Genomic DNA, 16,712 nt, shown 5'->3' on the forward strand with positions numbered 1-16,712 from the left:
GGGCATTGGCTAGAAAGGGACGCGGACGCCTGGCCACCCGTGTGCCTTTCAACCAGAGGAAGGTTGCAATAGGGCGAAGGACATGGTGAGGAGCCTGGCAGGGGCTCTGGGCTGTGCAAAGAGAAGTGTTTTGAAACAGGAGCCCCGAAAACTAGGCGGAGCCCTTGGAAGCCGAGGCCCGGACCGTTTCCGAAGCACCAGGCCGGAGAGCTTCGTCCTACTCTGATGACTCGCAGTATATGGTCGCCGGCGCTGTAAGAGAGAATTCCCAATGACTAGACAAGGGTCCTGGGCGCGTTTCCCTGTGTGCCTCTGATTTTAGCACTGGACAGCGCATGTTGCCCCGGGACTCAGCATGGTTAGCACAAAACAGGAGGGAAAAAGCATTTAAGGACCGTACAGGCAGGGTCACATGACCAACCTTCGGTGCAAAGGAATCTGGGAAACTGAGAGCACTGTTAGGAGGAATTGTAGTGGAGCCACTTAGCAGAAATTGAGATTCCTCAGGGGTGGGGTGGGGGCCCTGGAGTGGGGTGGGGTGGGGGTAGGGCGCACTTACAGAAAGTAAAAGCTCAAATTTCGTGTCTCCCCTGCAAACTGCGCAGCTGTCTGTATTAGCCAATCAGGTCAGAATGTGAGGCCTGTTCTGACCACTCGGGGAGACACAGAACCCCTTTGTTTTAGGAATAAAAACCCATCAGAAAGCTGAGTCCAGGCCTTTCATCCCAGCCCTCTGAGGCAGAAGCAAGCAGATCTCTGAGAGTTCGAGGCCAGCCTGGTGATCTATCTACCAGTTCCAGCCAGCCATGATTACAGAGTGAGACCCTTAAAAAAAAAAATCTTCAGGGCCCCTCTGGATGTGGTTGCTTGCTCAGCATGGCGGGGCAACCTGGTTCTGCAGAAGTCAACAGTTTTGCCTTGCAAAAATGTTTTGGATTGTGTGGGAGATCTTGAATCTCCAGACCCATTTCCTACAGGAAGGTATTCACTGCTTTAAAAATGGCTACTCTGGCCTCGTGGTGGTGGCTCAGGTCTTTAGGGAGGCAGTGACAGGTGGATCTCTGTGAGATTGCTGCCAGTCTGGCCTGCAGATCGAGCTCCAGGACAGCCAGGGCTACACAGAGAAACCCTGTCTGGGGATTGGGGTGGGGTGGGGTGGGGGGAGCTACTCTGTGTTCCATGGGCCACATGTACATTTCCATTTAAAGAATTTTCTGAGGCCAGGGTGGTGGTGGCACAGGCCTTTAATCCCAGCACTCCAGAGCCAGAGGTAAGTGGATCTCTGTGACCAGGCCAGCCTGGTCTACAGAGTGAGTTCCAGGACAGCCACGGCTATTACACAGAGAAACCCTGTCTTGGAGGGGAAAAAAAAAAAAGAATTTTCAGTGGGTGATATTTAGGTGGCTTCCAATCTTGGGAGACTACACACAATGCCACACTTTTGTATTTTTGGCTTACTGAGAAATTCAGAGGTAGAGGCACCGAGACACAGGATATTTCCTAATTAAATATGGATATTGCCGTATATAAGCTTCTTGACTTATGATGGGGTTTAGCCTAGAACCCCCTCTTAAATTCGAAGTATCACAAGTCAAGACTACATTGAAAGTCTACTTTCTTGTGGTGCATAAGTCAGGGTCAACCTGGTCTACATAAAGAGTTTCAGATTATCCTGGGCTATATGAGATGCTATCTTACACCTAGTCTGCCACCTACTACAGCTTAGCTATTAGACTGTGCTCTGCAGCATCTGTGTACAGCCCTCGGGACTTAGGGCTGACTGGGAGCCCAGCTTGCTGTAGTTAGCCAGGGAAAAGCTACATGTTCAAAAAGTCTATAGCCTGGTCAGCAATGGAGGCACACCCCTTTAATCCCAGCACTCGGGAGGCAGAGGCAGGCTGATTTCTGTGAGTTCGAGGCCAGCCCGGTCTACAGAAGCAGTTCCAGGACAGCCAGGGCTATACAGAGAAACCCTGTCTCTAGAAAAAAAAAAAAAATACCTATAGCCTAGGCTGGTGGCCCAAGTACCACCATACTCTTAGATATAGGTTCCACCACACCCTTACACCCTTCCCACTACTGTTTTTTTTTATTAGATACTGCTAGTATCTGTTCTGATAGCCAGCCTCTATTGCTTTAATATAAGTTTCTAAGGAGCAAGATTGAATGCCTTGTCCGTTCTTTCCTGTTACCTGTAAACTATAGTGCTCTCAGCTCCAGCACCACCTCTGCCTGCATACTGCCCTGCTCCCTGCTGCCATGGTGACAGCTGAACTTCTGAAACTGTAAGCAAGTCCCCACAATTAAATGTCTTCTTTATAAGAGTTGCCGTGGTCATGGTGTCTCTTCATAGCAATCAAAACTCAAACTATCACAGAAGTCCTGTGTGTTTCTGTTTTGAAACAAGGTCTCATTAATGTAGTTCAGGCTGGCCTCAAACTCAGAGAGATCTGAGTGCACCACTATACCCAGTGCCGTGTGTGTGTGTGTGTGTGTGTGTGTGTGTGTGTGTGTGTGTGTGTGTATGTGTGTCCTTTCTGTCACATATCATTGCTGACTGGCAAATGTCCATAAGTAAACCATCTGTTTATCTGTTTACTTACAAATCAGTGCAACACCATTTTTATTGATTTCCAGACTTTTAACCTTTTTGTTTGTTTCCTTGTTATTTATTTAGAGACATGGTCCTCCTGCCTTTTCTCTGGAGAGCTGGGATTATAGCTATGACTACCACACTGGTTTATGTGCTGAGGGTAAAAGCCGGGGCTTTCATGGATGCTAGGGAAACACTCTATCCTCTGAGCCGCATAACCCCCAGCCCTATTTTATTTTATTATTTATTTTGGTTTTTTTGAGACAGGGTCTCTCTGTGTAGTTTTGGTGCCTGTCCTGGATCCTGCTCTGTAGACCAGGCTGGTCTCAAACTCACAGAGATCCACCTGGCTCTGCCTCCTGAGTGCTGGGATCAAAGGCGTGCGCCACCACCGCCCGGCCTCCTATTTTATTTTTTTTACATGGACAACGTGGCTTTCTTAGAGAAAGCCAAGATTACATTTAGGAGTAAGCGTTTGGTCTTTCTTCTTGCCAAAGATGGGCACATCATTCATTGCCTTAGCTTGGGTTCCACAGCACCCAATTGGGGGAGTCTTTTGGCCCATTTGGTCACTTTGGGAGTATGATGTCCCCACCCTCGTCTTCCAGCATGTGCCGGGGAACCGTGGACTTCCATTTAGAATGTGATCAGCTGCTTCCAGTGTGGTTAGAGCATTTACCCAACACTGGCCTAGGCTGGCAGGCCTGGCAGAAAACAACTTGATATTCCGGGACCAGGTCCTCCAGTGAGACCACATGAGCTGTGATGTGGGTGAAGGTCTCCAGGCCTGTGGTCCCTGGACATGGACAAGCAGCTACATGCTGGTGGCTGACAGTGGACATGGGTACCACTCCTGTGGAGAACTCCCTCCTTTAAGTTTAACCCCCACTGTTGAATCCCAGCACAGAGAGACAGGACTGTGGCTTAAAGGCTAGCCTGGGCTACATAAAGAGATTCTGTTTCAAAAAGCCAAACTTCAGAACGGAACAAAACAGAAAGGCTCTCATTCTGGGGTAAGGGATGTAACTCTGTTGCAGAGCACTTGCCTAGCATGCTGGACGCCCTATAAATCATCAAAATTTAGCAGAAGGACTAGGCATTTAACCCAGTACTGGGGAAACAGAGGCAGGTGGATCTTTGTGATTTACAGGTTTCTTTCTGTTTTTTTGTTTTGTTTTGTTTTGAGACAGGGTTTCTCTGTGTAGCCCTGGCTGTCCTGGAACTCACTCTGTAGACCAGGCTGACCTCGAACTCGGAGATGAGCTTCAGGCAAAATTTCATCCTATCAGCCCACTAGCCTTCCTTTGCTGATTTCGAATAATCTCCACTTCAACGCCACGATGGGTCATTTTTTTTTTTAACCGTCAACTTGACACAACCTAGAATCACCAGGGAAGACAGTCTTACTGGAGGAACTATCTAGGTCAGGTTGGCCTATGGACACGTTTGTGGGAGACTCTCTTGACTATGAATTGACGTGGGAAGACTTGGCCCACTGTGGGTGGTACCATTCCCCATTAGGGGGTCCTGAAGAGGAGAGAGCTAGCGAGCAAGCTGCATGCATTGTCCTCTCTGCTCCTGATTGGGGGTGTGACATGGCTTAGCTGCCCCAAGCTCTGGCCACTGTGACCTCTCTGCTATGAAGGGCTCTAACCTGGAATTGTGACCGAATTAACCCCTTTCTGCCCTAAGGTGTTTTTTGTTTTTTTTTTTAATTGGGACAGGGAGGGTCAGGGTGTTTATCACAGCAACAAAAATGAGGCAAGGCTCTGTGTGGCTCAGTCCCCTAATGTTGACAAGTCTAATATAACATTAGATAATGTCATGTATTACAGCACAACACACATACTGTATTTCTACCTGACTGTACTGGTAATTTTCCTCATTTTCTGGTCTGTATATCAAACCTGGGGACCTTATGTTAGTGATGTCCTCTAGCCACTGAGCCACATCCCCACCCCCTGGCTTTTGGAGAATTGTCTCCCTATATAGCCCAAACTGGCTTTGAACTGGCCGCTTCCGGAGGCCTCTGCCTCCCAAGTGCTGGAATGAAAAATGTTCACTCCACACCCAGACCTTCCTTGATTCTTTCCATTTTCTTTCTCATTCTCCAATCTTTAATCTGATTTTAAAAATGAAACAAATCCACTCAGGAGGCAGAGGCAGGCAGATCTCTGTGAGTTCGAGGCCAGCCTGGTCTACAGAGTGAGATCCAGGACAGGCACCAAAACTACACGGAGATACCCTGTCTCAAAAAAAAAAAAAAAAAAAAACCAAAGGGAAAAGGAAGAAAACAAACAAACAAACTCACTCCTCTCTGGTCTTTTCTTCTTCTGTGTAGGCTCTGGACCAATTATTAGGAAAGGCCCTGGCAGACAGACACTCATCAACCATGCTGAGACTTAGGGACAGGCACCAGTGGACACTTCTCCTAAGATAATGCACAGCTGCTCTTCTGTCTCAAAACCAAACCAAACAGCTGGGCAGTGGTGGTGCAGGTCTTTAATCCGGGAAGCAGAGGGATCTCTGTGAGTTCGAGGCCAGCCTGGTCTACAGATGGAGAAACCTTGCCTCGAAAAACCAAACCAAAACATACACAGAAAACTGACAGCCACTGAGGGCTTCGCCAGGGTCACAGAATAGGGAGACAAAATATTGGTTGTTTAGTCTCCATCTGGAACACTGAGGCTAAGGACAGACCTTCCCCACACCCAGTTAAGTTAGGCTGGGGATTCAGCAACATTCAAACCAAAGCAGACTACAAGTCACTAGCAGGAAAAAACGTGGCCCAGCCCTGCAGTTCCGTCACATCCTGGTTTGTACACAATCTCATGGCACACAACTGGCTTCTGGGTACAATCAGCCCACACAGCCACTGCCTGTGTTCAGAGCCTCTGAACCCCTCAGGTAGACAGAGGGCCACTCCGAGGTTACTGATCTCCTGAGACAGAAGCATCAGGAGAGCAAACTCCTTTTAGGTGGCAGGTCACCAGCTTCCTCTTCCTTCACTCGGGTGGCCAGATGCTCACACGAAGCCGCGAATCGAAGTCTCAAAGGAGAAAGCAGTCTAGAAACTTCTGAACTGAGCTGCTGGCTGTACGCCCGCCCTTGGGCAAGCTATCTGACCTCCTTAAGTCTCAGTCTCCTTATCTCTAGAATGGGGAGTATCTAGTCGTCCTCAGTGCTGGGAAGAGTCTGAACCTGCTACCTCCTGTGCCCGAGTAACCAGGAGCACTTACAGTTCCTCCAGCTGGTGTCCCTGACCTGGGAGGTCCAGCATCCTCACTCGGGCTTCTCAAAAGGGGGTGTGTGAGGGGAGCTCAAAGCAAACTGCGTTTCTGCAGGGGTGGTTGAAAGGCCCCCATACCAACTCACACTTCACACTTCGGCTAGCCCCCAGGATAGTGCTTTGCAGGGTAACTTTGAGAAGCACTGTGGTCTAGGGAATCGGGGGCTGACCCTCGGCCTGATGAAAATCCATCAGGTCCCGGTCCTCCACGGAAGCATGGCCTCCTCTCTCTTCTGCCCTTGCTTGGGATGGAACTCATGTGCATCACACTGGACAAACACGGTCCCACTGAGCGACGCCCTGCAGCCAAGCTCCTTCCTCTCTGGCCTCTTCTTGAGGGCAGCCATGCAGGAATGACCCTGTCCAGTGCAAGCTCGGAACTATGCCCCGTCTCCTTGATCTTCAACCCCAGGGGCTCTGTCCTCTCCACTTTACAAATGAAGAAAACTCAAGGCCAAGAGAGGGAAAATCCCCTCCCAAGCCCAGGTAAATGTGGGTTCTAGAACCCACAACGAAGATGCTTTCCTTGACCCAACTCTGGCCAGGCGGGCTCCTTTGGGCCTGCTTCTCCAGCTTGGCCCAGAAACACTGTGTCCACACATGTCACACAAAGAGACCACAGTCAACACTGACAGTTCCTAGCAGCTCCAGGCCTCCTCATCAGGGGGGACCCAGGTCCCCTTAAAAGCACTGTCAGCCTGGACATGCTCCAAGCTGCCAAGGAAGTTCCTGCTTGTTACAAACACTGAAGATAGGCAGGGTCCCCTTCTCCTGTGTCTTGATTTCTCCATAAGGACAACCTGGTAGCCCAGGTGGGTTTCACACGGACCATCTCCACTTCCTACATTTGCTTAACCCCCATTTCTGCAGATGTCAGTATTTTCGCCTCATACTCACCCCTCCCTCCCCCAGTCACGTTCCTGGATGAAGCCAGCCCATCCCGCTTCAGCTGCGATTGGCCTTGGCTATCTTTCATTGATCTCAAATACTGAGTTATCTAAGATGCTGATAAAAGAACAAAGCCATCTCTCCACTGTGTTGCTTTAATTAGAAGAAACTCTGGATCAGATTACTTGTCCAATCATCACTCAGGGTTGGTCCCCAGGTCACATGGAGGGGAGGAGTCTGTGCCCAGGTGTCTGTCAGTTCATACTACCCAGTAATGGGAGATGGGAATGCTTGGCCAATGCTTCAGCCACCCCACACATCCCTGGGGAGCCTGAAGCCCTGAGGTGACAGAAAACTACCCTATGACCCGGTGCATCCTGGAGCTCTCTTGGTTCCACTCTCCTTGTGGCTTTGAAGGGGCCCTGGCCAGGCAGGTTAAGGTCACCTGGAGACCAGCCTCTCAGGATGGTTCTGGAATCTCAGGGCTGTATCTGAAATCAGGGCTTGGGGGAGCACAGGCTGAGATTGCAGGAGGCTGCCGGGCACACGCAGATGAAGAGATGGAGGCGTAGGAGCAAAGGCAGCTCCTTTGATGGGACCCTGGAGTCAGACAGTCCCGCTGTCCCCGTGGGAATCCTGCCGGATGAGTGCCGGGAGGGGCCCAGATGGTTGTGTCGCGCCATTCCCGTTTTAGGATCGAACGCTGTGGTGGGAGAAGGGAAGGCAGGATCGCTCTGCCTTGATCCTCTTCCAAGACAGGTCACAGGCCACAGTGGGATGGAGCCCATAAAACTGGTCAGACCGGATCCTCACCAGACCAAGCCCACTGGGGCCTGAGCAGCCTGCTGGAAGACAGGTGTGCTTCCATGGGGCTAAGTGCCAGGACGGCCACCACCGAGGTGCCACAGAATGGCCAGATTGGAGATAGGCTGGAAAGGCTATGCGAGGTGATCCTGGGATCCTGCCCTGTGTCTTCTAAAACCATGGCGCCTGCTCCTTTGTATTTTTTATCTGTTTATTCTTGCGGGAGACTCCGCTGGAGTCCACGGCTGTTAGGGAACTTCAGCTTGAAGGGCTGGTGAACTTTTGGGAGAGGTTGGTCAAATCGCCTCTCCTGACAAATGCCGGAGGAACGGGAAGTGGGAAACCGGGTTGACTCCAGGCAGCCTCTTAGCGCTCGGGACAGCAAGGTCCCTTCTACTGTTACAGCTCCATTGTTAATAGAATTAGTGTTTACAGTTCAGCAGAGAAGAGCTCTTCACAGGTACCATGTTCAAGGTTGTACAACACAGCAATGTTTGTCTTCAGAAAGCACTCTTCAGGGTGGGAGTATCGTGTACTCTATTCCCTGGAAACAGGTTAAGTGGCAGGCATTGCTGTGTTCCTTCTTGCATTTGTTGGCATTCCCAATGTCTTTCTTAAGAAATACCAACATCGGCCAGACGGTGGTGGCGCATGCCTTTAATCCCAGCACTCGGGAGGCAGAGCCAGGCAGATCTCTGTGAGTTCGAGGTCAGCCTGGTCTACAGAGCGAGATCCAGGAAAGGCACCAAAACTACACAGAGAAACCCTGTCTTGAACAAAACAAAACAAAAAAGAAAGAAAGAAATACCAACATCGCTGGCTGGAGAGATGGCTCAGTGGCTAAGAGCACTGGCTGCTCTTCCAGAGGACCCAGGTTCAATTCCTAGCACCCACACGGCAGCTCACAACTGTCTGTAACGCCAAGATCTGACACCCTCACACAGACACAGATCAAAAATAAAGTAAAAAAAAAAATCAACATCACATGTTCTCATGACCACGTCACAGGTTCATTACATACTCATATAACTTTAATTCAAACCCCCACAACTTTGAAGAATAAAAAGTCATTTATAGGAGCTGCAGCGATAATCTTAAGAGGTAAGGAGCACTGGCTGCTCTTCCAGAGATTCTGAGTTCGATTCCCACAGGGTGGCTCACAACCATCTGTAATGAGATCCAGTGCCTCCTTATACAGGCAGAATGAACTCTGTATACATAACAAACAAATCTTTAAAAAAAAGAGAAAGAGAGTCATTTACTCTCTCTGTCTCTCTCTCTCTCTGTCTCTCTCTCTCTCTGTCTCTCTCTCTCTCTCTCTCTCTCTCTCTCTCTCTCTCTCTCTCTCTCTCGTGTGTGTGTGTGTGTGTGTGTGTGTGTGTGTGTGTGTGTGTGTGTGTGTGTTTCTTGTGTGTCTCTGGAGGCCAGAGGACACTCTCCAGGACCAGGCCATCTTTATTTCTGAGGTGGGCCTAGAACTGAGCAAGCAGGCAGGGCTGGCCAGTGAGCCACAGCGACCCTCCTGTCGCCGCCCTCCCCGTGATCACAAGTATGTGCCACACACTCCGCTTTCCCATGCGGGTTCTGGAACCCAGACTCAGGAGGCCATGCCTGTGCGGGAAGCATTTTCCCGGCCTTGCCTCCTCCCCAGCCCTGGCAGGGTCTTTCACAAACCCACACTGGGATTTGTGCGGATAGCTCAGTGGTTAAGGCCAGGGGCTTACACAATGCCGGTGTATCCAGGCCTTGAAGCAGCGAATCTGAGGGAGATGTGGGGTGTATCATACATTGGCGTGCAGTAGAGCAAGGTTAACTTAACTCAGGAGGCACGAGAGGCATTCTTAGGGCCACATAATATGCCATGTCATGCTTTTTTATGAACCCCTCTTTTTCTCCCAGGCCTGAAACAGAGGTGGGACTCAGGCGGCAGGAATCTGCCGGTGTGCTGGCGCTATGCTGACGGTGATCGGTGGGCACTTCATCGATCGTCCTTCGGGAACCGTCCCTCAGGTGCGGTGGCACCTGTGTTCCCAGCACACCTGAAAAACTGAGTCAGGAGCCTGTGGTGACTGCGCACTCTAGAGTGCACGGCCCAGGCTGCAGCATCAAGTCCATTCGGAGGAAGCAGGTACCCTGAGGTCAGGTCCACAGTACAGCATGTGATGGTGCCGGCCCAGCTTGCTGCCCAGAGACGGGCTGTGGCTGCATCTTCAAGCCGAGTCCTCCCAGCCACGGCTTCTTCATATTTTCTGGTCTCATGGGGCCCCTGTTCCTGTAAGACCTCAGACCTTGCCAAGGTGGCCACCCCCCGATCCTCAGGGAGGACACAGTACTCTTCCGATCTCAGTGGCATCTTGTCTGACTTCCCTCATGCCCCACCGTGACTGCTGACGGGTGGCAGAGTGTCGCAGTCAACCGGGATCTCACTCGGATGGCATGGTTCCTCCGGTGAGGTTTTCTGGAGTAGGGTGGGGAACTGGTGGTGAGGGAATGGGAAGACATTGGGAGAATCAGGAGCCATGGCATCCATGAGCCAAGGGGCCCTGGCATATGGGGCCGGTGCAGAGGAAGCAGCAGAGACTTGAGGAAGCCACGGGCACCTGAGTCACAGGGGCTATGGGAGCCTTTATTCCCATGTCCTTCGTGTGACACAGGAGGTACACAGACTGTGTGTCCCAACAGCCCCTTTCGAACAGGGCATCTGAGTCAGTATCCCGTGATGTGGGCACTCCAGTGCTCACACAGTGGTTTCATCCCAGTTCCCAGGAACATCAGCTGTGGTCCACGGCCTCGGCGTTCCTAGAAGGCCTGAGAAGGAACCCCATCGCCTCTAGAGAGAACACGGCACACAGGTGTCCAGATTCCTACAGCCTGCAAAAGTCGGGGAACCACAGGTCAAGTCTGAGGAATTCAAGACCAGCTCCCCAGGCCTGGACCCAAATGCCCTTCCTCCAGGCCTAAAACACAAACTCACAGCCTATCCAGAAATGCCTTCTCTGGGGGACCCCAGAAGGCTCAGTCAGCATGTCCCAGACTGAGGTGCGGGATGTGACTCAGGAACCACACATACCTGGCCTTTCCAAGCACAGAATCTACACTCTGGGCGCTGCTGGCTCCTGTAGCCTGCTGGGATTCTTCATTTCCATCTTAGCCACGGTCAGCCGGTGTACCTCGTCTGGGCCATCAGCGAAGCGCAGGGCTCGGGCCCAGGCAAAGAACTGAGCCAGGGGGTAGTCGCTGCTCAGGCCCCCTGCTCCGAAGGCCTGGCAGACACATGGTAGGAAGGAGAGGGAGGCCTCAGTGAGTTCTGAAAGTGACATCCTGCTCAGAACAGCTGGTGCCAGCTGTCTCGAGACACCTGTGAGTTCCAGACTTCACGTGGGGTCACCCTGCCACCCTTGGGATGCCTGAGTCACCAAGGCTGTTCTTCAAGGTGGTTTCTGCTACTGAGCAAGTTCTGTGGGAGACCAGGTGTCAGGATGCGGAAGGAGGCACCCCGCAGAGTCGGGGCATTGGGTCTGAGCAGCAACAGGGCTCCCCTGAGCCCAGGCCAGCTTACTTGCAAGCAGAATGCTCTGGGCGACGCACTTACTGAACTGGGCTCGGGAAGGGGGGGGGCCTGCACGAGCTTGGTTTGAAAAGGGCAGTGGCGGACACAGTGGAGGGCAGTCGAGGGTGGCTCACCTGAATAGCACGGTCAATTACTTGATAGGCCATGGACGGGGCTACCATTTTGATCATGGCAATCTCTAAAGCTGCAGCCTGCAGGGGAAGGTAGGGTGAGAAAAACAGGACAAAGTGCGAAAAGCACGGAAAGCCAAAGTGACTGTCCGGGTGGACTCGGGGCTGGGTTCTGCCAGAGGGGAACGCGCGGGTACCGCGTTCTGGGCCACAGCCAGATCCAGAGCGACTGCCCGTGGACGGCACCCACCTGGCAAACACGAGGCCCTGGCTTTGACGCCTAGCACCACAAACACAAAACAGCTGTGTCCAGCGACGGCGCCAGGCAAGGGTGGACCAAAGCCAGAGAGGATGACCTCGGGGCTGGCCACTGACTGAGGAGGCATCTCAAGCCTCCACCAAGAGCATCCAAGAACCAGGACTTGTGCTCCTGACCCAACCCGTCACTGCAGCTCTTGAGTGGGTGCCGGGCCCCTGCATGGGACGCCAAATAACCCAGCAGTCAGCACGCACCATGCCTAGCCTCGACAGGCGATGGGTAATGGCGTTCTGGGAAGAAGACCCTCTGTTGGCTGATGCTTCCTTTGGACAAGGCCTGTGATGTCCCTTCTCGCCAGCTCTCTCTTTCCTCATCTACCCCCCCCCCGACATGCCACAGGAGTACAGAGCCACCAGACCTCCCTTTAACAAAACCAGGAGGGTCACAGTTGGTAAAGTGGCAGTTCCCCTCTTCCTGGACCTTTTCTTGACGGGAACAGAGGACCAGAGCTCAAGAGAACAGTAGCAGTTATCAGCGTCCAAGAGCCAGACCGGGAGAGAAAGGCTGACTCCGGTGTCACCCCGGGGTGACATCTGTCACCGGTGAGGCTTCCCACCTTGTTTCCTGCCACATCCATGAGGTGGGCGGCTTTCAGCACCAACAGCCGAGCCTGCTCGATGTCCACACGTGACCGGGCAATGTCTGCCAGGATGGTGCCATGCTCCACAAGGGGCTTCCCGAAGGCCGTGCGGGACATCACCTAGAGACGCCAGAGAGACAAGGCTGAGGAGCTGGGCCTAGAGTGGCCCTGCAAGGCTCAGGAGCAGGGGACCCACAGAGGAGCAGGACAGACGGGAGGGGAGGGAGCAGGAGCGGGAGCTGCCTGCCTGCTGACTGGCGGTGGGGTTCTGAGTGTAGGCCATAACGCTTATCACAGATGCCACACCTTTACAGAACATTGAAGGCTGCGAAGGCTGATGGGCTGGACACAGCTTCAGTGACCCCGGAGAGCTTACAAGGCTGCAGGTCAGAGCCAGGAATCTCGGGCTACCTTCGTGCCTCAACAGCCATGTATTGCCCACTGCTGTGTGAATCAACATCCTCGTGACTCAGGGAAGTCCTTTCTGGAATGTGGAGATGTCTGCCTCCACCAACCCCAAAGCTCAGGATGTCATCAGATGGTACCAGAGACCTCCAGCAGAGGTGTCCCCACTTGTGTTGGGACTTGCCTGATGCGCCATCACCTATCCGCAAGTGTTTTATGACTTTCTGTTCTGTTCCTATACAAACTTCACGAAGCTGGGCATGGCGGCAAACACCCTGAATCCCAAAGAGAAGCAGGTGGGTCTCGGTGAGTTCGGGGGGTGGGGTGGAGACTGGGGTGGGGGCTACATAGTGTGAGACCCTGTCTCAAGACAAAAGGAAACTTTGTAAAACTTAGCACATTGCAACGTGGAATCTGAGGTCATCTAAATCTGTATTCCTGGGCAATGGTCATTTCACACGTGGCTCTGAAATCACCTTCTTTTTTTAATGTATTCTCTTTTATGTGCATTGGTGTTTTGCCTGAATTTATGTCTGTGTGAGGGTGTTGGATCCCCTGGAACTGGAGTTACAGACAGTGGTAAGGTGCCGTGTAGGTGCTGGGAATTGAACCCAGGTCCCCCGGAAGAACAGCCAGTGCTCTTAACCTCTGAGCCATTTCTCCGGGCCCTGAAATCACCTTCTTTTGAGGTGAGAGCCACTTTCTACACACACCACACGAAGCCACCATCTCCTGGTGGTCAGATTACTTCTGAGAACCCTTTGCTGGACCTCTGGGTATGAGGTTGGGAAGAGGGAAGACCCTGAGCTGCTTCTGACCAAGGCAGAACCCAGGAGGCGGGGGTGGGGGTGGGGGGCATGTGGGAGCCTCACCAAGGGGCAGGTCGCCACCTGCTGACGACGGCCAGCCTCACACCCCTCATACCCTGGAGCCCCATCTTCGATGGAAAAGGCTATCAAGGCATTCTTCTTTCATGTGTTTATTGATCTATCCCTGGGAAAGTAACTTTTACACAAATAATTTATCCTGTGGCACGACTATCAGTTTCCAGACAAAAGAGAGAAAAAAATACATAAGTATCCCACCATCTAATTTTCTACAGTGACAGCAGGTGGCTGTGGGCAGGGCACAGTGTATCTGTAGACTGAGCTATCTGGGAGGGTGAGGTAGGCAAACTGTTGGAGTCCAGGAGCTTGAGACCAATCTGGATAGCACAGCAAGCCCATCTCAAAACACACGGTTGGTATTTGCCCTTCCATACGTTCTGCATGCATGTAAATATATACATACATACAGTCTTAAAGTTTTATTCTATATTTTGTGGGTGTGGCCAGAGGACAGCATGGAGGAGTTAGATCTTTTATTCCACTATGTGGGTCCTCAGATAAAAGTGAGATCATCAACACTCTTGATAGCAGATAACCATAACCATACCTGCTGGGCCAGCTCACTGTCCTCCCTCTCCCCATTAAAACACAGTCACAGTCCATATAGTGTTTTGTAGCCTCCCTCCATTGGTCCACTTGAGACAGGGTCTCTCCGTGTAGTCCCAGCTGTCCTGGAACTAGCTATATGGACTATACTGGCCTTGAACTCACAGAGATTCACCTGCCTCTCTCTACAGAGTGCTGGGATTCAAGGTTTGCCAGTTCGCTTGTCCCTTGCAGCCTGCTTTTAAGACATCTAATTTAGGGGCACCGTGAGAGCATCTCTATCCTAAGAAACTAATTTCCAACCAAACATGTGTGGTCCACTTGAGTCCCACCAAGGTCATCCTTGCCTACATGGAACGTTCCAGGCCAATATGGGCTGTGTGAGAACAGCCCTGAGCTATGAGACGTTGTGGTAAACAGTCTGGTGACTTGTGTGATCTTTGTGGCTGGAGACCACACCAGATCCTGACAGATCCTCCCCCAGACTCTTACCATAAGCTTGTCTTTCACAGTCAGTCCGCAGAACCCAACTTTATGGAAGGTATCGTGGGGACTTTACAGAGGTTCAATGCAGCCCCTCCCAATCTATATTGAGTTTACTTTGTTTCTCAAAGAGACTCATATGTGCTTTGCTGTGCACATGGGATCGAGTTAATCATCACTAGAATAAGCTTTCGCCCAATTATCCTGTGCTTAAAGAGACCTAAAATACACCATGTGGGGGTCAGACTCATGAAGGTGGAACCCGACACCGGCTACTCAGTCGTGCTGAACCAAACTCCTCCCTTGCCCCCTGCAGACCCCCACTCTGCTGCCCTACGTAGGCCTCTAGCTGTTAAGGGGCCCACGGAAAATGACTTCCGTTGTTTGAGACGGTGTCTTATTATGGAATCTGGGCTAGTCTGGAAGTTGCAGCAATCCTCCTGCCCCAGCTTTCACGGGCTGGAATTGCTGGAATAAGATGCCATGCTGGCTCAGATTATATGTTCTGGACACACTGGCCAAGGAGGGTGACATGCACAGGGCCAGGCGCTGTGTCCCCACGGGCACAAGCAGGCAACTCAGGATCTCCCTGGGGTCCGAGTTTCAACCATGTGCTGGGAGCACAGACGGCTCTTGGCTACCCAGGATCCTGTGGGCGTTGGTACCTCAACCTCAGCTACCACAAAGCCTGGCCTTGGCTTCTGGCCACTTGGACAAAGAGGTGGCCCATTCCACGCTGGAAGTCATCTGTGGCCAAGGAGAGATCGCAGATTCTGGGCATGAATATCATCCTGAATATCATCACCCAGAAGGACACCGGAGCTTGAAGTTCCCCGGTCAGCAATAGTGGCTGAGAGACACTGTAGGAATTAGGGGACTCACGCGTGTCTTCATGAGTGCCAGGGCCCTCTCCGAATACCCAATCAGCCTCATGCAGTGATGGATCCGGCCAGGCCCCAGCCTGCCCTGTGCGATCTCAAAGCCTCGACCGGGGCCCAGGATTATGTTCTCCTTGGGCACACGCACGTCCTTGAAATGTACTTCGCCATGGCCCCCTGAAAGACCAAAAAAGCATTTTCCTGGGATGTGTTTATTCCTCGCTTCAGTCAGGGCTAGTGCTGGTACTGTTCCCAGACCTTACTTAGCCTTCTAACTGTGTCACAGCTAAGGAGAGGATGGGGGTGGGGGGGGGATGACATGGATAGATGGACGGATAGACGGATGGATGGACGGACAGACAGAAACAAGGGAATAGGATCACTGTCTTCAGCAAAAACAAGTTATTCTGCCATTCCTTGTGGTTTTTCAAGTCAGGGTTTCTCTGTGTAGCCCTGGCTGTCCTAGAACTCACTCTGTAGACCACACTGGCCTTGAACTCAGAGATCTGCCTGCTGGGATTAAAGACATGCGCCACCACTGCCCAGCTTCTGCCATTTCCTTTAAAAGTTCTGTACGTTAAATTTTACTGCTGTGTGCGTGTGTGTGTGTGTGTGTGTGTGTGTGTGTGTGTGTGTGTGTGTGTGTGTGTCTGCACATAGGCACGATGAATTTGGGGAGGTCAGAAAAGAACCTGCAGGAGTCAGGTCTCTTCTACCATGTAGGTCCTGGGGATTGAACTCATGTTGCCGGGCTTGGCAGCAAGCACCTTTACCTACGGCGTCATCTCACTGGCCACAGATTATTTAGTTTTAGGACAAATAGCAGAGTCAGCTCTCTTCTTTTACTGTGTGGGCCACAGGGACTGGACATCAGGTCATCAGGCTTGGTGGAAGTACCCACTGAGCCACGTTTCAGGCCTTGTGGTTCAAATACGATGCAGGCCAGAACCTCCAGGTGAGGAGCAACGCATCAGTCCTCCGGGGAGGCCAGAGGTGAGGGTGTGAATGCTGTCCGTAGAAAAGGCCCACTCCTCACAGAGGTGAGGGACTCCACTGGAGCTGTGACCTGCACAAGACCCGAAAGCCAAGCCTGCTGCCCTGGCGCCTCTGTCTGCCTGTCTCGCCTCAAGGACTCCTGCTTATCTTCTGAGATTAGAAAAGGAAAGGCAAGCATAAACACACACAGGCAGTCTGCTGGGCAGTTTGTGCACCTTAGGAAACAAATGGCTGGTACCACCCTTGGTATATATAAATATTACCAACGCCATCAGATCCTCAGTATGTGGAAATTTCTGAACAGAACGCGGACTCCTCAAAACTGCTGCCCATGGACTAGAGCCATACTCAGAGTGACTGACC

At 51.9% G+C, this 16,712-nt stretch overlaps 1 protein-coding gene across 6 annotated transcripts in view; it reads right to left on the reverse strand.

Moving 5' to 3' along the window:
* Nucleotides 1-9,707: 9,707 nt before the first annotated feature.
* Nucleotides 9,708-16,712, reverse strand: part of Acad10 (acyl-CoA dehydrogenase family member 10) — a 42,728-nt gene continuing 35,723 nt past the window's right edge. For all 6 annotated transcript variants that reach the window (XM_028855637.2, XM_028855636.2, XM_037198677.1 and 3 more), the window contains 5 exons: nucleotides 15,358-15,530; nucleotides 12,131-12,274; nucleotides 11,259-11,336; nucleotides 10,645-10,837; nucleotides 9,708-10,445 (listed from right to left, as the gene is read on the reverse strand). In XM_028855637.2, coding sequence (XP_028711470.1) covers nucleotides 10,667-10,837; nucleotides 11,259-11,336; nucleotides 12,131-12,274; nucleotides 15,358-15,530 — 566 coding nt within the window. In that variant the 3' untranslated portion in view covers nucleotides 9,708-10,445; nucleotides 10,645-10,666. The remainder of the gene's footprint in view (nucleotides 10,446-10,644; nucleotides 10,838-11,258; nucleotides 11,337-12,130; nucleotides 12,275-15,357; nucleotides 15,531-16,712) is intronic.

Source organism: Peromyscus leucopus, chromosome 23 (genome assembly GCF_004664715.2).
Source record: "Peromyscus leucopus breed LL Stock chromosome 23, UCI_PerLeu_2.1, whole genome shotgun sequence".
Lineage (NCBI taxonomy): Eukaryota > Metazoa > Chordata > Mammalia > Rodentia > Cricetidae > Peromyscus > Peromyscus leucopus.